Genomic DNA, 17,302 nt, shown 5'->3' with positions numbered 1-17,302 from the left:
CCCACCCACACCAAGGCCAGCAGGTTATGCCAGTACAGATGTGGCTCCCGCCCCACCTGCAGGCAGCCAGAGAGCATGGCATGAGCTAGTTCTACAAAGCAGCAGGGCAGCTGGTACCACCGCCCTTTCAGTGTGAAGCTGGAGAGAAATAACCTCCAGATGGTGGGCGAGAGAGGGTGAGGGCTGCCGGTGATCTACTGACTGTAGTTGATAAGAGGCCAGGGCTTTGGGGTGAGATGACTTGGGCTCTTATCCCAGCTCTGCTCTTTTCTAGCTATGTAATCTTGGGCATTTTGCCCGTGAGACTCAGTTCCTTCTTTAATATGGGTGTGAAACTGGGTGGTTGTGAGGATTCAGTGAGATCATGCATGCCCAGCACGTGCTAAGAACCCATTAGATGGTAGCTGGTAAAACCTTCCACTCCAGATTCTGGATGATCTGCTTTGTATTGGAGCCAGTGGAGGACAGTTTTTAAAAGCACAAGTTAAGGGTCAGACAGGCGACGTTTAAATTTACTTAGTGCTGCTTGCCCTGATCTCCCTGTCACTAACCCCGACCTCCCAGTCTCTTCTCCTCTCAGCAGTCAGAAGTGACCCTGTTAAAAGGTATCTCAGACCGTGTCAGTCATGCTCAAAGCCTTACAAGGGCTTCCCAGTGCACTCCATCCGAATACACCCAAACCCCTTCCTGCTCAGTGCAGCATCTCCTCCACCCCTCCCAGCTACCTTGCCAACCTCAGTTCCTATCATCACTCTCTCACTCATTCCACTTAAGCTTTCTGGCTGTTTGGTCTTGGGAGGCGGGCCCCAGGGCCCTTGCACTTGCTGTTCGGGCTGCTTGGAATGCTTTTTGTTCAGATGGCTCTCTCATTTCCTCTCCTCTTTCTGCTTAAATGTCACCTCCTTGCCCACCCTTGGCATTCTAGACACTGATCCTGTTTTCTTTCTAGTACCTTCAGGTACTTTCATTACCTGATACGAAGTTAAATATTTGTTTGCTTATTTCTTTGTCAGAATCCCCATCTAGAATTTGTGAGCGCTATGAGAGCACAGTCTTTGTGTTATTCCCATTGTAACTCCAGAGCCTAAAACAGTGCAAGGCACACAGTAGGCCCTTAACAAATATTTGCTGAATGAATAAATGAATGCTTGCACGAGGGGCCCTTGCTTTCTTAATCAATCCTTGGGAATAATGGTTTCCACCCTGAAGAACTGATGTGAAGATTAAATGAGATGGTGCACATTAGAAGGTGGAAATGCTCAAAAAAAAGTAGCCCTGATCTTCTTCGGTGTGTGAGGGTCAAACCATGCTCATTCCTCACAGATTCCCAGTACCCTGCACAAGACAGGAATGCAGTCTCATAAAAAGACGGGTGGCCAACCATCCCAGTTTGCCTGGAACTGAGGCGCTTCTGGAACTCGGGACTTCTAGTTTTAAAACTAGGAGAGGGCTTCCCTGGTGGCACGGTGGTTGAAAGTCCGCCTGCCGATGCAGGGGATGCGGGTTTGTGCCCCGGTCTGGGAGGATCCCACATGCTGCGGAGCGGCTGGACCCGTGAGCCATGGCCGCTGAGCCTGCGCGCCCGCCTGTGCTCCGCAGCGGGAGAGGCCACGACAGTGAGAGGCCCGCATACCGCAAACAAAAAAAAAACTAGGAGAGTCCTGGGGACACTAGGATGAGGTCCCCCTAATGAAACGGTACATCTACTAGTCCCTTCCAACCTGGGGCCAAGTCCTCACTTACTCGGTTTCCAGGGCAGCCAGCCGGGCCTGGAGCTGCGCTTGAGCGCTGCTGAAATCGGCCACCATGGCCTGCATCTCCTTCCGGTGTTCCTGGCGTAGCATCTCCACCTCCCGGGCCCGCTGGGCTTGCTGATCCTCTTCCAGCAGCCTGTGGGGCGGGGTGGAAGCACAGCTGGGCTTGTCCAGGCTCTAGGGACTGAACCTCTAGGGCACTGGAGTTTCTCCCCACTCTGCTGGGTGGCCTGCAGAATCTAAGGTCAGGACACAGTGGGAAGGAGATCCGGGGTCTCTGCGTTGTGGGGTCCAGCTTGTGGAACCTCTTCTCAGTACCTTCCACCCCAGCATTCCATGAAGGAGAAACCTGAGCACAAAGGGCAGCCTTCTGGGGGAAGGGGTGGAGGAGAGCTCAGGAGAGGAGTCCCAGAAAGCACTCCTTTCACTTGGGGGAGGTGCGTAGGCCTGGAGGCTGAGATTCTGTATCGGAATTACCAAACGTTGTGGACTCTGAGAGCTGGGAGACCAGCGGTCCAGGGTGGGGAGGCAGGATGGGAGAGGGATTAGGAGAACACTGTTTAGAGCCAGGCTGCCTGCGTCCCTCCGCGGCCTCCCCCATCACTTCCTAGCTGCGTGACTTTGCGCGAGCTACGCTCTGCTCAGTTTCTCCATCTGACAACAGTGGCTACCCTACAGGGTTATTGAAAGGATGAACTATGTTAATTCACGTCCAGAACAGCCCGTGGCACAAAGCGTATGTTCGACCATCAGCTATCACTTTTCTTAACCTTGGGGTGGGGCACTAAGGGATCCTCAGACCAGCCTCAGGGGGCCTGACACCTTCTGAAAGTACATGCATATTTTTGTGTGATGATATCCTTCTCCAGGAGAGGGACATCGTTTTCCTCACCTGGAGGGGGCTATAATCGGAAATGGTTAGGAGCCCCTACTCTGGTCCAGTCTCCTTATTCCAGTGTCACATGGTGAGTCTCTAACTGAATTTAAGGTGCTCCACCTTGGCCAGGTGGATTCATGGCTGTTTCTCAGATGAGCCTCAGGCCTACTTTCACGTGAACTTTACGCCAGGGACTGGAACATTCAAACTCTGGGATGAAATGGACAAATGCCTTCAAAGATACAAACTACCAAAGCTCACTCAGGAAGAAACAGATAACTTGAAAAGCCCTATATCTATTAATGAAATTAAAGTTGTAGTTATAAACTTTCCAGCCAGGGAAAAAAAGGCCATGAATTCAGGACTTGATAAAGGGCTATCCAGCCTGGACAAGGAAATCAGAGTTGCCACCACCACTTACCGAGTACCAGGGTCAGTGCTAAGCATCTTCCTATACATTTCACTGCATTCTACAACAGCCCTGAGAAGGGGTGGTGTTTTCTACTTTTTACAGGTAAGGGCAGGGTCTTGGAGAGATTCACAGACTCGCCCAAGGTCACACAGCTAGTTAAGAGCAAACAGAACTGTCTTAACTATTCCACTGCACTGACTCCCTAAGGCTAGTTTTGAGGATACTTTTTGGCATCGTTAAGTTTGATTCCATAGATTCTCTGATCTGTAGGGAAACGGTACCCCTCCCCCCCATTTCAGGGCTAACCCTAGGCGTTTCGAGATCTAGAATTCCTAGACCACCGATACTTTCCATGGGTCAAAGGAGTAACATCAGTGAAGTGCTGGCGTACTTGGGAGACCTTTCTTTGGGAAGATGCCAAGGGTGCAACCCAATCCTAGATCCCAGAGGCTCGCCAGGGGTCAAAGGAGAGAAGCACCGACCCGCAGACCTACCTGCGCTGGTCGCGGAGCTGCAGCGTCTCCTGCCGCTGCTGTTCCACCTCGGCCCGCAGCCGCCGCACTGTTTCGTGGAGCTGCGAGTTCTCCTCCCAGAGGCCGCATCCCTCGCTGGGCTCCTGCTCGGCGGCGCCCTTGCTCGTCGGGGAGCCCGCCTGGCCCGCACCGCCCCCCTCCTAGGGAGAAAGCAGCCAGAAGAGCCGTTTGCAGGAGGCGCAATGGCAGACAAGGGCCAGAGATGTGCCGCGGCAAAGACCTCAGCCTGGAACCCAAATCGGGCTCCTGATTCAGGAGCTCACGTCTAGTCTCTTAAAGTTTTCTGCTTTGAGAGTTGGCCAAATGTGGGCCTCAAAAAGCCTAATAATGCTGGTGAGCCAAGAATGTGGCTTAAATGAAAACAAGCCCAACACTGCACCTGTGTGGAGTGGGGGGGGGAGGGGGTAGGATGTCTCTGAGCTGCTTCTTGTTAGGACAATAATTCACTAATTACCCCCCAAAGGTCTCATTCCCAAATTCCATCATATTGGTGGTTAGGGCTTCAACATGTGAATTTGGGGCGAAACCACACAGGGCAGAGGAAGGGGAGAGTGAATGTTTGCTGAACAATAACAATCTGTCACATCACCTCACAGGATCCTGATACAGCGGGTCTGGGTACATCCCAGCCCTGTGTCTTTTGAAAAAGCTTCCCAGGTGACTCTAAGGCCACCACAGTTGTGATCCACTGCCCCACACTTGGCCTTGCCCGTCTCTTTACCTAGGGTGCCTTCCACACCCAACCATTCCTGCCTTGGTGATGCCTTCTCAACCCCTCAGGGGAGAGGCAACAAGCTTTCTCTTCTCTGAGAGCTAGATCCTCTCCGTGTGGAGGCTATAATGAAGTGCACTGATTTGCTGAAATGCCGGTTTCCTCCACCAGACCAGCAGCTGTTCCGGGAAGGAGCCATCTCCTCTTCATCTTCCCAATCCTATAGCACCTAGCACAGTGGCTGGGATTCAGTAGGTGCCAAATGAATGCTTGCTGCGAAATGATGCTTGAATGTCAATGGTTCCGACAGAAATACAAAGACTGATATCCACCATTAAATGGGGTCAGGGTTAATCCCCGATTAGTGAATGTAGCAGTTTTCAAGTCCATGCAAACATGCCTGAAGGTTTGTGCATCTGTTCCTTCCAAAGACTGGACAGCATTGCACAGGGAGCATGTGTGCCTAGACCCTGTACCTCTTGCTTCCAGCCCTGGGGTTTGCATAGTGTGGGATGCCCATGGGCACCACCTGGCACTCACACCTGCACGACCTGAAGAGCCTGGTTAAAGTCCTGTGGGACCTCCCTTGACTAGTGGGAGAGAGAAGCTGCTGGATAAGTGCATCCCCCTCTGTACTTGGCTGCGACAGATCTGAGAATTATTTCATGGGGCTCCTCAGAAGATCCCAGTGGATGCAACACCACTTACCTGCAGTGGTGGCCACGCTGGGAATGCATCCCGACATTGCACCCCCCTTTCACTCCTGCTGCCTGGGGCTGTTACTTCTTGTGGATATACTTCTTCTCTGTGTGGGATATCACCCAGGGCCTTGCTGTTCCTCCCGGAGGGTTCAGAGCTTCCCTCCAGTGAGGTGTAGGCGAGGATTGGATGTGGATGACCAGGTACTGTCTCATCTACCCAGCCCGGGTCTCTATCCATAGCCCTCAGGCAAGTCTGTCATTCATTGCAGAGGGCCCAATAGTGGGCCCTGCAGCCACCAACTGTCACCATCCCACACTCCCCCTATCTCCTTCCACAGGTCCAGGTGTCCTCCACCAACCTAGAACATTTAATGGATCATATTCTGTTTTCCCTCTGCTAGACTTTACCAACCGAGCTGAATTCATCGTGATACATCATTTGTTAATAATTCTCATTAAACACAGAAATCATCTTCAGGTTCTCAGTACCAGCAAAATCTGGAATGAACCATCCCCATGTTCCTGCGATCTTCAGCAGGGCTGGGACACCAACTAATCGTGGCCGTCCACACACCCTGGTGGAGACTCTGCTGTGTGCAGAGCTGTGTGCCGAGCACTGGGGGTGGGGCTGGGGGATGAGATGAAGCAGACATGGCTTGTTCTCAAAGGATGCCTAGTCCAGGCAAGGAAACAAGGGCATCCATGAAGCGACGGGTCTCCAACAGGACAGGCAGGAGAGGCGGGTGCCAGCTGAGCTATTGCAACAGGAAGTGCTCCAGGAGCCCAGAGGGTAGAGAGGTCACGGGTGTGGAGGGGAGGCCTGTAGCATGGAGGGATCAACTGGGCACTGAAGGATCAGCTGGGCACTGGAGAGGGAGGAAGGGGTCCCAGGCAGGGGGCAGGGCATATGCAAAGGCAGTGAGGCAGGATGCAGAGCCTGCGTTTAGAGCAGAGGGGGATATGCAGCCAGTGGGTAAAGGCTTTTCAATGCCAGACTGACCATTGGGAGCTTATTCTCATAGCAGTGGGGAGCCACTGAAGGCTTTACACAGATGCACTTTAGATGAATACCTGAAGCCGTATGTGGTGGGCTAGGGAGAGATGCCTGGGTTGTTAGGAGGTCCCTGTGCTACCCAGCAAGGTAGGAATTATGGAGGGCAAGGAGGGGGATGATGGGCCGAGTCTGACCAGAAAGTTCAAGGAGAGTCAGCACTGACCTTTGGTGACAAGCTCACCTGTCCTCACAGGAACAGGGAGGTCTAGACAGGGAGTCTGTCTGGGGAGGTGTTCTGAGAAACTCTCTGCAGGTCTACAGGACGGACCCTGTCTGGCACCAACACCCTGAGATCCCACTGCATCTGCATTTAAAATAACACGCTGCACTTAAAACTTGTTTTTGCTTTCCAAAGATGGGAGCCTGCAGGCTCATCGTGTCCCCTCCAGGCCTGTGGAAAGAGAGGGTCTTTCCCCCTTCAGACAGGGGGTGACCGAGCACCCAGAGCCTCTCCCTGACACTGCTCCAAGAAAGGTGTGGCATGGGCAGGGCAGGGGTGCTGACCTCTGCAGTGCTGGCACAGTCCTCGATATCCCCTGGACACTGGCTGACGGCCTGTCGCTTGCCCACACTGCCCGGGGCCCTCAGCTCAGCCTGCAGCGCTTCCAAGTCCTTCTGATGCTCAGAGCAGGCAGCCCGCTGCTCCGCCAGCTCCTGCCTCAGGGCCTCTGCAAAAGGAAGAGCATCGGAAAGTCAGGAGCACGGTGAGGCCAAAGTCTCTTCTGCAGGGACCACAGTCTCTGGGGTGGGCTGCAGTGGGGAGCTGCTGCAGGCGCTGGTTCGAGTTCCCCAAACTTACTTACGTATTTCAAGAGAACAGTAACAACAATACCATGTATAGAGCACTAAATGTGCTAAACCCTTGAAAACTGTTCTCAGTTAAGCCCTACTACCATCCTATCCAGTATTAGCCCTCCCATTTTATGAAGAGGGAACAGAGCCTCAGAGAAGCTGAGTAAGTAGCCCAGAGCCACCCTGCTAATAAGCGGTAGAGTCAGGATTCAACACTTTCCATGGTTCTTCTTCCCTTGGGACCATCTGCTTCGCCATTGCTGGTTAGTTAGGATGGGTGGTGGGTCAGGGTGGGACAGCCTGGGTCCAGAGCTGAACCCCGAGGCAACACCTGGCCTCAGCACCAAGTCAGAAAACTAAGAAGAACAGGGAATTAGCAAATGACCCAGTGGCCTCTTCTGGGGGTGCGGGTCTCAAATCGGAAATGTTGATATTTGTGCCAATACTTAAGGAGACAAAACATTCACAGGTTCTACTTCTCATGGATGTAAGGTCCCAGCTGGATTGTGAAGGTGGGAGATGGCATGTCATCCCAACAGGATCACGATTAAAACCAGAATCATTCAGGAGAAATGTACATGCCCTCCTTAACTCAGGGACCAGTACAGCCAGAAACTCGAATTTCTCCTCTGAGGTTAGTAGGTGATTTCTGATAGTGTAACGCTTACCAGCATGATCAAAAGGCAAAGAAAACAATCATTTCAAAAAGAATATTCTCTGATGGAGTAGACACTATTCAGTGAGCTATTAATTAATTAATTAATTTATTTTTTGGCTGCGTTGGGTCTTTGTTGCTGTGCGCGGGCTTTCTCTGGTTGCGGCGAGTGGGGGCTACCCTTTGTTGCCACGTGCGGGGTTTTCATTGCGGTGGCTTCTCTTGTTGCGGAGCATGGGCTCTAGGCGCGCGGGCTGCAGTAGTTGTGGCTCACAGGCCCTAGAGCGCAGGCTCAGTAGCTGTGGCGCGCGGGCTTAGGTGCTCCGCGGCATGTGGGATCTTCCCGGACCAGGGCTCAAACCTGTGTCACCTGCATTGGCAGGCGGTTTCTTAACCACTGCGCCACCATGGAAGTCCGAGCTATTAAATTTTAAAGAGAAGATGATTTTCAAGTGCTAGTAAACTTGATACTTTATTTTCTATTATGGACTTCTGAGACCATATTTTAGTTATTGCAAATTACTTTTGAAACATTGTTCCAATAATCCTAGAGGCCATAAGATACCCAGTACAGGCTGTAGTACAAAGCAAGTGCTCAACATATATTTGTAAAACAATTAAATGATGTTTAGAGTGAAACTTAATGATATTGTGAAAGCGTATCAGTTGTAAAAGATTTCCCATAAGTTTACTAAGGTTCTCTGAAAAGGACAGTATTTAAACACATAGAAAAGTTTAATGTATTCTGATGCTTCATACCAGTGAAGCCCGCGTTTCCTTTAGATGCTGCTAACTTTAGCATTTCCCACGCGGCCGCCTCATTCCAGGGTAGCTGCTAACTAGGAAATCTGTGGGACTCTCTCTCTCTCTCTCTCTCTCTCCTTCATCCAGAAATGTGCAGAGCTGACGTGCTGACATGCAGTGAACAGGACATACTGTATAATGAAAACTCAACCAAGCAGCAGGTAGAACTTATTCACTTATGGAGGTAAAGAAAATGCTCTTCCCAGAATTCTCTTAAGGAGAGCCCTGTCTGGGATTGAAGAAATATTTTAAAAGGTCAATATGGGGCTTCCCTGGTGGCGCAGTGGTTGAGAGTCCGCCTGCTGATGCAGGGGACGCGGGTTCGTGTCCCGGTCCGGGAGGATCTCACATGCCGCGGAGCGGCTGGACCCGTGAGCCATGGCCGCTGAGCCTGCGCGTCCGGAGCTCCGCAATGGGAGAGGCCACAGCAGTGAGAGGCCCGCGTACCGCAAAAAAAAAAAAAAAAAAAAAAAGGTCAATATGGTCTTGAATGCTAGGCATGAAATAAGGAGGGCATTGGTCTTGCTCTTAAGAGTGAAAAAGAAGATGAGAGTAAAAGAGAAAATGACGGAGAGAGATGATCTACAAAAATGGAGAGAGGCCCTTGGAGTCAGCCGTGCAAAGTTGGAATATTCAACAATAATGACAGTGAACATTTACATAGCATTTACCATGTACCAGGCTCTATTCTTCCCATGTATATACTCACATAATTCTAATAACAGCCCAATGAGGTGGATACTATTATTATTCCCATTTTACAGATGAGCAACTGCATCACAGAGCAGTTAAGTAACTCGCCTGAGGTCACACAGCTAGTGAGCACTGGAGTCAGACTTCAAGCCCAGACAATTTAGCTCTGGAGCTCTTTACTGCCTCTGGAAACTTCTAGAATGCTTTGTGTGACAGGTTTTTGCTGTAGAAACTGAAGAGGAAGTGAGTTTCATGCTGGGGATAATGCGGGGACAGGGAACAGCAAGGAGCCTGGGGGCCTAAGTCCCCAAATTTGCAGAAATCTTCAGAAATGAGCGTTTGAGGTTATCTCAGGAAACTCTCACGAAGGCTCAGAGATCTGGCTTATGTTCATCAATGACGATGATATTATCTGCACTCACTGGGCTCATGCTATATGCTAAGCATTTTATATTTAATATCTCATCAAATCCATACAATGCTTCTATGATAGAAGGACAAGTGTAACTCCACTTTATAGAAAAGGAAAATGAGGCTGAGGGCAACCTGTCCCACATCTCACATCTTGTTGGTGTCAGAGCCGGGAGAGTCACCCCGGCCCCTACCCCTGGGCCCCCTGCTGCCCCTGATTTCCGCATATGAACCCTGCTGGGTGCACAGCCGGCCGCGTACCTAGCAACAGCGCCTGCTGAGCCTGCATCCTCTCCAGCTCTCCCTGGGGCTCTTGCTGGGCCTTCTCCTCCAAGGCCTGTAGCTCTAGCCGGTGTGCCTGGTGCTGGATCTGGAGGCTGCGGCTGGATTCCTTCTTCAAGCGCTCCTCTGTGGCCTGTGGGCAAAAGTGGGAGGAAGGAGGCATGGAAGTGGGCACAGAGGGGAGACCTGTCCCTTTTGCCTAGCTCCTCCTCTGTGCTGGGGCCCCCGCCCTGAGCACTCACCACTCCCTGATGGAGAGCTTATCAGGCTACAGCGAATGCTCCCCTGCCCATCTGGAATGACAGTGATGGTCTGGCCATAGCAGCCATTTTGTGCTGTGTGAACCTAACCCCTGTTCACAGCTGACTGGACCAGAGTGGACACCTGTTCCAAGCTGGGCCAATCGTTGGGAATTTGGTGTTAGGAGGAAGAGAGCAGGAAAGAGACAGACAGACACTGGCTATAGGAAAAGCACGAAAACACGTTCTCCCCTATAGGGCCCTTAGAAGGGACACAGCCCTGCCAACACCTTGATTTTAGGATTTCTGACTTCCGGCTTCCAGAACTGTCAGATAATAAATTTGTGCTGTGTTTGGCCACCAAGTTTGTGGTAATTTTGCTACAGCAGCAGTAAGAAACTAATAGTTTCTCTTTTCTTGGCAACAGAGAGTTCCAGTATCACATACCATTTTTCAGGTGAGGAAACTGAGGCTGGGAGGGATGAATTAGCTTTCCCAAGGTCACACAGAAAAGATGCAGGATCAGGAGGAAAGAAGCTCAGAAAGGTGAAGCGCCATGACTGAAGACAGGTAGTGGCGGGGGCAGGAGTGTGACCCATGGGCGGCGGCGTCCAGGGCCCAAGCCCTACCCGCTCCCTCATGCAGCCCCTGGGAACAATGAGAAATAGGACTGCAGCAAATGCATGAGGCTCCCATTAGGGGTGAGCAGGCAAGGCAGCTACCTGAAGACCGAAGCGTCTTTGCTTTGCTGCTCCCCAGCAAATGGGGAAAAACGGTCTTACTCCTCTCATGGGAAACTCAGTCATCCCCTGTTGAGTTTAATAAGACAGAAAAGTCTTGCACTTTTCAAACTCTCCGATACTCTCCTCCTCTTGCACTTGCTGCAAGGCTCAGAGAACTCCAACCGGTGACCTTTTTATCCCTCGGGGAATGTGAATGGAGAGATTGAAGCAAAGGTTTGTAAAAGATGGAGCCAAACTCTCTCACTCTGACCCGGCATCTTCAGATCAGCCCTGCCTGCCTTCCGGCTCAGAAGCCCTTGGCAGTGAAGACCATGCAGGGTTTAGCTGCCAGATTTTATATCAAGTCAGACACTCATCCCTGGCAAATTGCTCTAGCCTCTTGTTTGCCTTGCTCTTGTTGTGGCTGGTTTAGGGCCTCCTAAGCGGCCTGACTTCACCCCCAACTCTCCATGTTCCATCCTATATAAAGTCTCCCTCCCCTGTGCTCCCAAAATACCATGCGCGGCCATCTCATGGCTCCAATTTACTGAATTACAGCAACCTGTTTGAGTGGCTGCCTTTCCCCTTAGAGGTGAGCTCTTTATGGGCAGACTGTATTAATCATCTTCGTATTTCCCGAGTTCAGCACGATGGTAGCTCAAGGTAAATGCTCAATAAATGAGCATGAGTAAGAAGAGTGGATCTTCTTAAAATTGAGTTCTTCTATGGACTGAATGTTTGTGTCCCCCCACCCCCAAAATTCATATGTTGAAACCTATTCCCCAATGTGATGGAATTAGGAGGTGGGGCCTCTGGGAGGTGCTTAGGTCATGATGGTGGAGCCCTCGTGAATGGGATTAGTGCCCTTATACAAGAGACCTCAGAGAGAGCTCCCTTCCTCTTCTGCCTTGTAAGGTTATAGTGAGAAGATGGCCATCTATGAGCCAGGAAGCAGGCTCTCAACACACCCCATATCTGTCCGAGTCTGAGACTTGGACTTCCAGCCTCCAGAACTGTGGGAAGTAAATTTCTGTTGTTTATAAGCCACTCAGCCTGTGGTATTCTGTTAGAGCAGCCTGAACAGACTAAGACAAGCTCTTATTCAGTCATGTACTGTTCTAAGCACTTTACGTGGATTATCTCTTTTGACGCTCTCAGTGGTCCTATATGGTACATACTATTAGCCATCATTTTATGAATGAGGAACCTGAGGCACAAGGAAGCCTAAGCTCTCTTTCCTCTTAAGTGGCAGACCCAGGATTTGAACCCAGGCATCCCACTCTTAATCACTATCCTGTGTTAGGAATGACCAGATGTCTGCCATCTCCAACGAGAACTGCAACCTGTCTCTTTTGTCTCATTCTGGAACCATCCCATGAAGACTGGAGCCAGCAATAAAGACCCCGTGAATCTGGTTCCAGGGTGGCCAGGGACTGGGGCTTAGAACCGCAGGGTCCGCCCAATGGGCAGAGCACCCTCCCCCTCTCCCACCACCAGATCTTCCTTCCTCCAATCAGTTGGAGGCCCTGGGACACCTCCCTTGCAGGTGGGCCAGCCCTCTGTGCTTCCTCTGCCTCCTGCAGGGGATTGAGGCCTAAAGCCTGGAGGGGTAAAGCTCAGGCCAACGCAAAGGCTGGCATGACCCAGCAGCAAATAACCTGGGAATCTCGGCAGCCTGAGCCCTTATAGATTGCAAGCCAACCTGGAAAAAGATTTAAGAGAATAAAGGAAGAAAAGGAACTCACAAATTTTATAAATTTATTTATTTATTTATTTTTGGCTGCATTGGGTCTCCATTGCTGCGCGTGGGCTTTCTCTAGTTGTGGCGAGCGGGGGCTCCTCTTCATTGCCGTGCGCGGACTTCTCACTGCGGTGGCTTCTCTTGTTGCGGAGCATGGGCTCTAGGCACGTGGGCTTCAGTAGTTGTGGCGCATGGGCTTAGTTGCTCTGCAGTATGTGGGAACTTCTTGGACCAGGGCTTGAACCCGTGTCCCCTGCATTGGCAGGCGGATTCTTAACCCCTGTGCTACCAGGGAAGTCCCAGAACTCACAAATTTTGAACACCTACTAAGTGCCAAGCAGTCCACATTGCATGATCTCATTTCTTTTTTCTTTTCTTTTTTTAAAAAGCCTATTTTATATTTTTATTGGGGCAATACATGCACATAGTATAAAGAATCAAATAATATTTTCAAAAAAGGAAAACCAGCACCTCTTAGCCCTCTTTCTTCCTCCTTCTGCATCCTGCCCACTGGAGGCAGCCACTGGCAACTCCTGTAGTTCTTTCTTCTGATATTTACCGCCATTAACAAGATAGTACCTTCCTACTGCTTTTTTTTTTTTTTTTTTTTTTTTGCGGTATGCGGGCCTCTCACTGTTGTGGCCTCTCCCGTAGCGGAGCACAGGCTCCGGACGTGCAGGCTGAGCGGCCATGGCTCACGGGCCCAGCCGCTCCGCGGCATGTGGGATCCTCCCGGACCGGAGCACGAACCCACGTCCCCTGCATTGGCAGGCGGACTCTCAACCACTGCGCCACCAGGGAAGCCCCGCTCTATCTTGATTATTTTAGAAATTATGAATTGTCTTCCCATTATGCTGGATGAGGATTTTGGTCTCATACATTCTTCCCCTTCCATTCCTTATATACAGTTATCTTGCTTTTTTAAATACAGTAAAATATATTCAGTATTTATCCTTCTTGTGAGTAAGTACCATTTACTGCTGAGCTAAATGAACTATAATTATTAAAATCTACCTTATACATAGTTTTGTTTTTCCTTGCATTAATAACTACTGCATTTTTAATTTGCTTAGTTTTCTTTGGATATTTGGCTAAGTCTTCCTACAACCTCTAAAAGCTTTGTAAAATACTTTCACTACAATCTTTCACATGGCCAAATCGGTCAGAGAAACCATCAGGTCTATTTTTCCTCGGAGGCATCTCTTCAAGAGCCCTCAGTCATCAAGCTCCAGTCTAGACTGAGTTGTTCCCTCAGCCAGTGGCATAGCTGGGCTCCTAAAACCTTCCTTCTCCTGTGTTGGATTCTCTGTAGCCTAGATCCCTTTTCTTTCCTCTTTCTTGATTTGCTTCCTTGTTTTGGTGGGATATTCTTCAAGGAACTTTCTAAGGAAAAGTGTACGGAAGATGTATGGGTCCAACAGGAGACAGAAACCACACAGTAATTTAAACAAGGGAAACTAAACCTAAAGAACTATTAAGCTCTGATAGGAGAGTAACTGTAGAGATGCAAAGAGAACTCTGAAGGTATCCTGAGGCTGAGGGAGAGCATTCAAGAAAGGGAAAGCTTGGAAGGGGGAGCCCTTCCCCAGCCTGGGATCCAGACCTTGTTGGAGAAGGTGTGGTGGCAGCTCACGGATGGAGATCACCAGGTTGCCCAGGCCAGAGTCAAGCAGGAGTAACCCTCCACAGTGCTGGTGAGCCACAGATGGGCAGGTGCCCAGAGGGCACGGGGGCACCAATGCAGGCATGAGGGCCAGAGGGAACAGTGTTTGCCTTGGGAGCGTTGCAAGAAACAAAGTTCTGGGGTGCAGGCAACAGCAGCCAACAGGCAGCAGCCCAGAAAGAGTCAGGGTGTGCAGGTGTGAGGATGGAGTCTGTGGTGTCCACATCGGGAGGCCACAGGATGGTAGTCACTGGGCCTGGACCAGGGCTACGAGATCACCGTGAAGTCACTGGGGGAGTATCACCCGATGTCCTCACACACCCAGAGCTCTGTTCAACTGTGCAACAGAAGCCAGAAACAGAGCAAAAATGCAACTGCCGGAACCAGGAAGAGAAGCCTCCTTCTTCCTGCAAGGTGCCTCCAGCGCCTTCTACTGACAAAGCTTAACACTGTGCTCTCTGTAAAGGAGGAGAAATGCTTAAAGAATCCAGATCATTATTGCAAGCAGGCATCAAGAGCTGAGAGGCATAAACTGATAACAGAAGGTAAATGTCCTAATATTTCATTTGTCTGATATATTTTTATTCAATTTTCACTCTTGCTAATGGTTTTAATTGAATTTCTCAAAATTGCTTCATGATCTTCTTGCTTCCCTGTTGCTGTTGAGATGTCTGATGACATGTGGATTCAAGTACTTTGAGGCTGGTACCAATTTTCCTCGTTGGGAGCTTTTAGAATTTCTTCTGTTTCCTTGGTGTTCTGAAGTTTCAAGACAAGCCTGGGTCGGGTCTTTTTCATTTCCTTATAGGAATTTCATTCTGTTATTTCTTTGAAAATCTCCTCCCCTCCATGATCTCTTTCTGGAACTCCTATTTGCTAGATGTCAGCCTCCTGGATTGTGTTTCTACACTTCTGGTTCCTTCTCTCCCATCATCCATTTCTTTGTCTTTCTACTTTGCTGTCTGGAAGGTTTCTTCATTTTCTATATTTCAACTCATTTACTGATTTTTAAGTTTTCTGCTATCCTGTTTTTTATTTTAAAAGAACTCTTTCTTGCTCTAATTGCCCCCTCCTTTGCAAATAACATGTTGTCCTTGTTTCATGGATGCAAATCTAATCTCTTAATTCTGAGGATATCAATCCTCATTGAATTTTTTTTTCTGTTCCCCGCATTAGCCATTTCCTCTGAGTTCATTCTTTTCCTCTTGATAGTCTTGGATTCCCACTCTCCCATTAGAGACTTCCTCGAAAGTTTAGTAATCTTCTGCTGTCTCTTCGTATTTAAGAGTGGGCACTGAAGGATAATCAGAAACTCCATCTGTACCTGGGGTGGTGCAGCAGGGGGGCATCTGTTGGATGGTGAGTTCCTCTGGGGATCTCGGTTCTAGCTGCTTGTTTTCTGGAGCTGAGCAGAGAAAGCATTGCTGGGGGTGTGACAGAGGTGACTGTAGTCCACCGAATGGTTCAGTACACAGATTTTCACCTAAACTTAGTCACACATGCAAGCCTCATCCCAGCCTCTGTGACTGGTACTTCCTAATTCAGAGTCTCTCTGGCTTAGTTTACCCAGGGATTGCTGCCCCCCACCCCAATCTCTTGTCCTTAAATAAGACAGAGGTAATTGGCTGCCTGTGCTGGGTAAGCTGGGGATCTGGGCTTCTAGGTGAGTCATACCCTCCACCTCACTCTTGCCTTCTGTTTCAACTGGTGCCTCCAATTCCTGGCTTCTCTGAGTTCCACTGTCAGCTTGATTCTCGTCCTTCTCTGTCTTCAGGCACTTTGGTTTGAGCCTCTCTGCTCTGCACGGTCATATACTATGTCTCCATTTGTTTCCTGTCCTCATATATTGTGGTTCAAGGGTACAGATGTCTCCCAGCTTCATCTGAATAGAATATGCTTCTGCTGTGTGTCTTTACTGGTTTTTTAGAGCATTTCCAATAGGAAAGAATTCAGAAGTCTTTATTTTGCCACCTTAAAACCACAACTCCCACGTTTTTTCATTTAATCATCTTGACATCTCAAAGAAGTGGGTCTCAATATCCCCAATTTATAGAAGGGGAAATTAAACTTGAGGCTTTAATTCAGTGAGACCCTTGAGTACCTAGCTACTATGAGCTAGGAGAGGATTCGGTAATGGACAGGTGGAGATGGTTCCTGGCTTCAAGGGGCTTCCAGTTTGGTGAATTTGATCATATAAAGAGGGAATTAGCATGTGAAGCCAGCCCGCTGTGTGAAGCCCGTGGTGACAGTGTGCTATCTGTAACAGTAAGAGTAGAAGCCCATCTCCTGAGACAGCAGGGAGGGAAGGCCTTCTGAGAAAGCAGAAGGTAGAGGTGACAGGTGAAAGGTGCCTGATCCTCCCTGCTGATTACACATTGCCGAGGTCATCATTGTTTTCCAAGCCCTTCGGAAGGTCTATTTCTGCTGAGCTGGTCTTTCTCAACTCTGGGCTGTCCTCCTCTTTTCAGCTGCCAGGCTGAGCCTGACTCCTTAGCACAGATCATGCATAACATTGCCCAAGTCATGAAAGAAAGTTGTTCTTACAATATCAAGATCATGGGCAGATGGGGAAAAGCAGTACCAGAAGCTCAAGGGACCTGAGTCTGAATCCTTGTCTTGCCACTTACTAGCTGTGTGACCCTGAGCAAGTTACTGAACCTCTCTGAGCCTCTTTCCTCATCCAGAAAGAGAATATGATAATAATGACCTCGTAAGATGACTGTGGGGACTGGAGATAATGTACATAAGGCACCTCATAAATCGCCGAGCAGGTGCTTGCACAGCAAGTGCTCGGTAGTAGTTAGTGGACGTCATCGTTAGCACCCTTACCTTGACTTCCTGGTTTTTGGCCTTCTCGAGCATGCGGAGCGCTCGCTGGTGGGCGGCCTCGAGCTGAGCTTTCGCCATCTGATTCTGCTGGACGCTCTCCTGGAGCTCGCGGTCGGAGAGCTGCTTGAGTGCCCGCAGGTCCTCCCTGTAGTTGCTGGTGCACTGCTCCAGAGCCTGCTGCATCTGCGAGACCTGCCCGCCAGAGCATCCGACCTCAGGCTGTGCCCCTCACCCCGCCTGGGATTTTCTTTAAATATAAAAGCTTTCTGAACGTCTCCGCAGCCCAGCTGAGCCTCCTCTATCCAAGGGAACTCTTAGCGGGGTAGAAGCTGCAAGCGTAAAGAATCCGGGGACAGCCAGCTCTCCTGGGGGCTCCTCAGCTAGAGCCATGGATGCCAGGGAACAGGGAAGAAGGGCTGGAACGTATG

The 17,302-nt window shown here is 49.9% G+C and overlaps 1 protein-coding gene across 1 annotated transcript in view; it reads right to left on the bottom strand.

Annotated features, from left to right (window-relative positions):
• FAM184B (family with sequence similarity 184 member B) overlaps nucleotides 1-17,302 on the bottom strand; it is a 111,193-nt gene that overhangs the window by 5,250 nt on the left and 88,641 nt on the right. The window contains exons 10-14 of the mRNA XM_060012770.1: nucleotides 16,875-17,066; nucleotides 9,660-9,813; nucleotides 6,548-6,711; nucleotides 3,538-3,716; nucleotides 1,744-1,890 (exon numbers count right to left, since the gene is read on the bottom strand). Of these exons, the coding sequence (XP_059868753.1) occupies nucleotides 1,744-1,890; nucleotides 3,538-3,716; nucleotides 6,548-6,711; nucleotides 9,660-9,813; nucleotides 16,875-17,066 (836 nt within the window). The remainder of the gene's footprint in view (nucleotides 1-1,743; nucleotides 1,891-3,537; nucleotides 3,717-6,547; nucleotides 6,712-9,659; nucleotides 9,814-16,874; nucleotides 17,067-17,302) is intronic.

Source organism: Delphinus delphis, chromosome 5 (genome assembly GCF_949987515.2).
Source record: "Delphinus delphis chromosome 5, mDelDel1.2, whole genome shotgun sequence".
NCBI classification, from domain to species: domain Eukaryota; kingdom Metazoa; phylum Chordata; class Mammalia; order Artiodactyla; family Delphinidae; genus Delphinus; species Delphinus delphis.
Note: the sequence above shows the minus strand (reverse complement) of the source record. Positions and strands in the feature narration are given on the sequence as shown.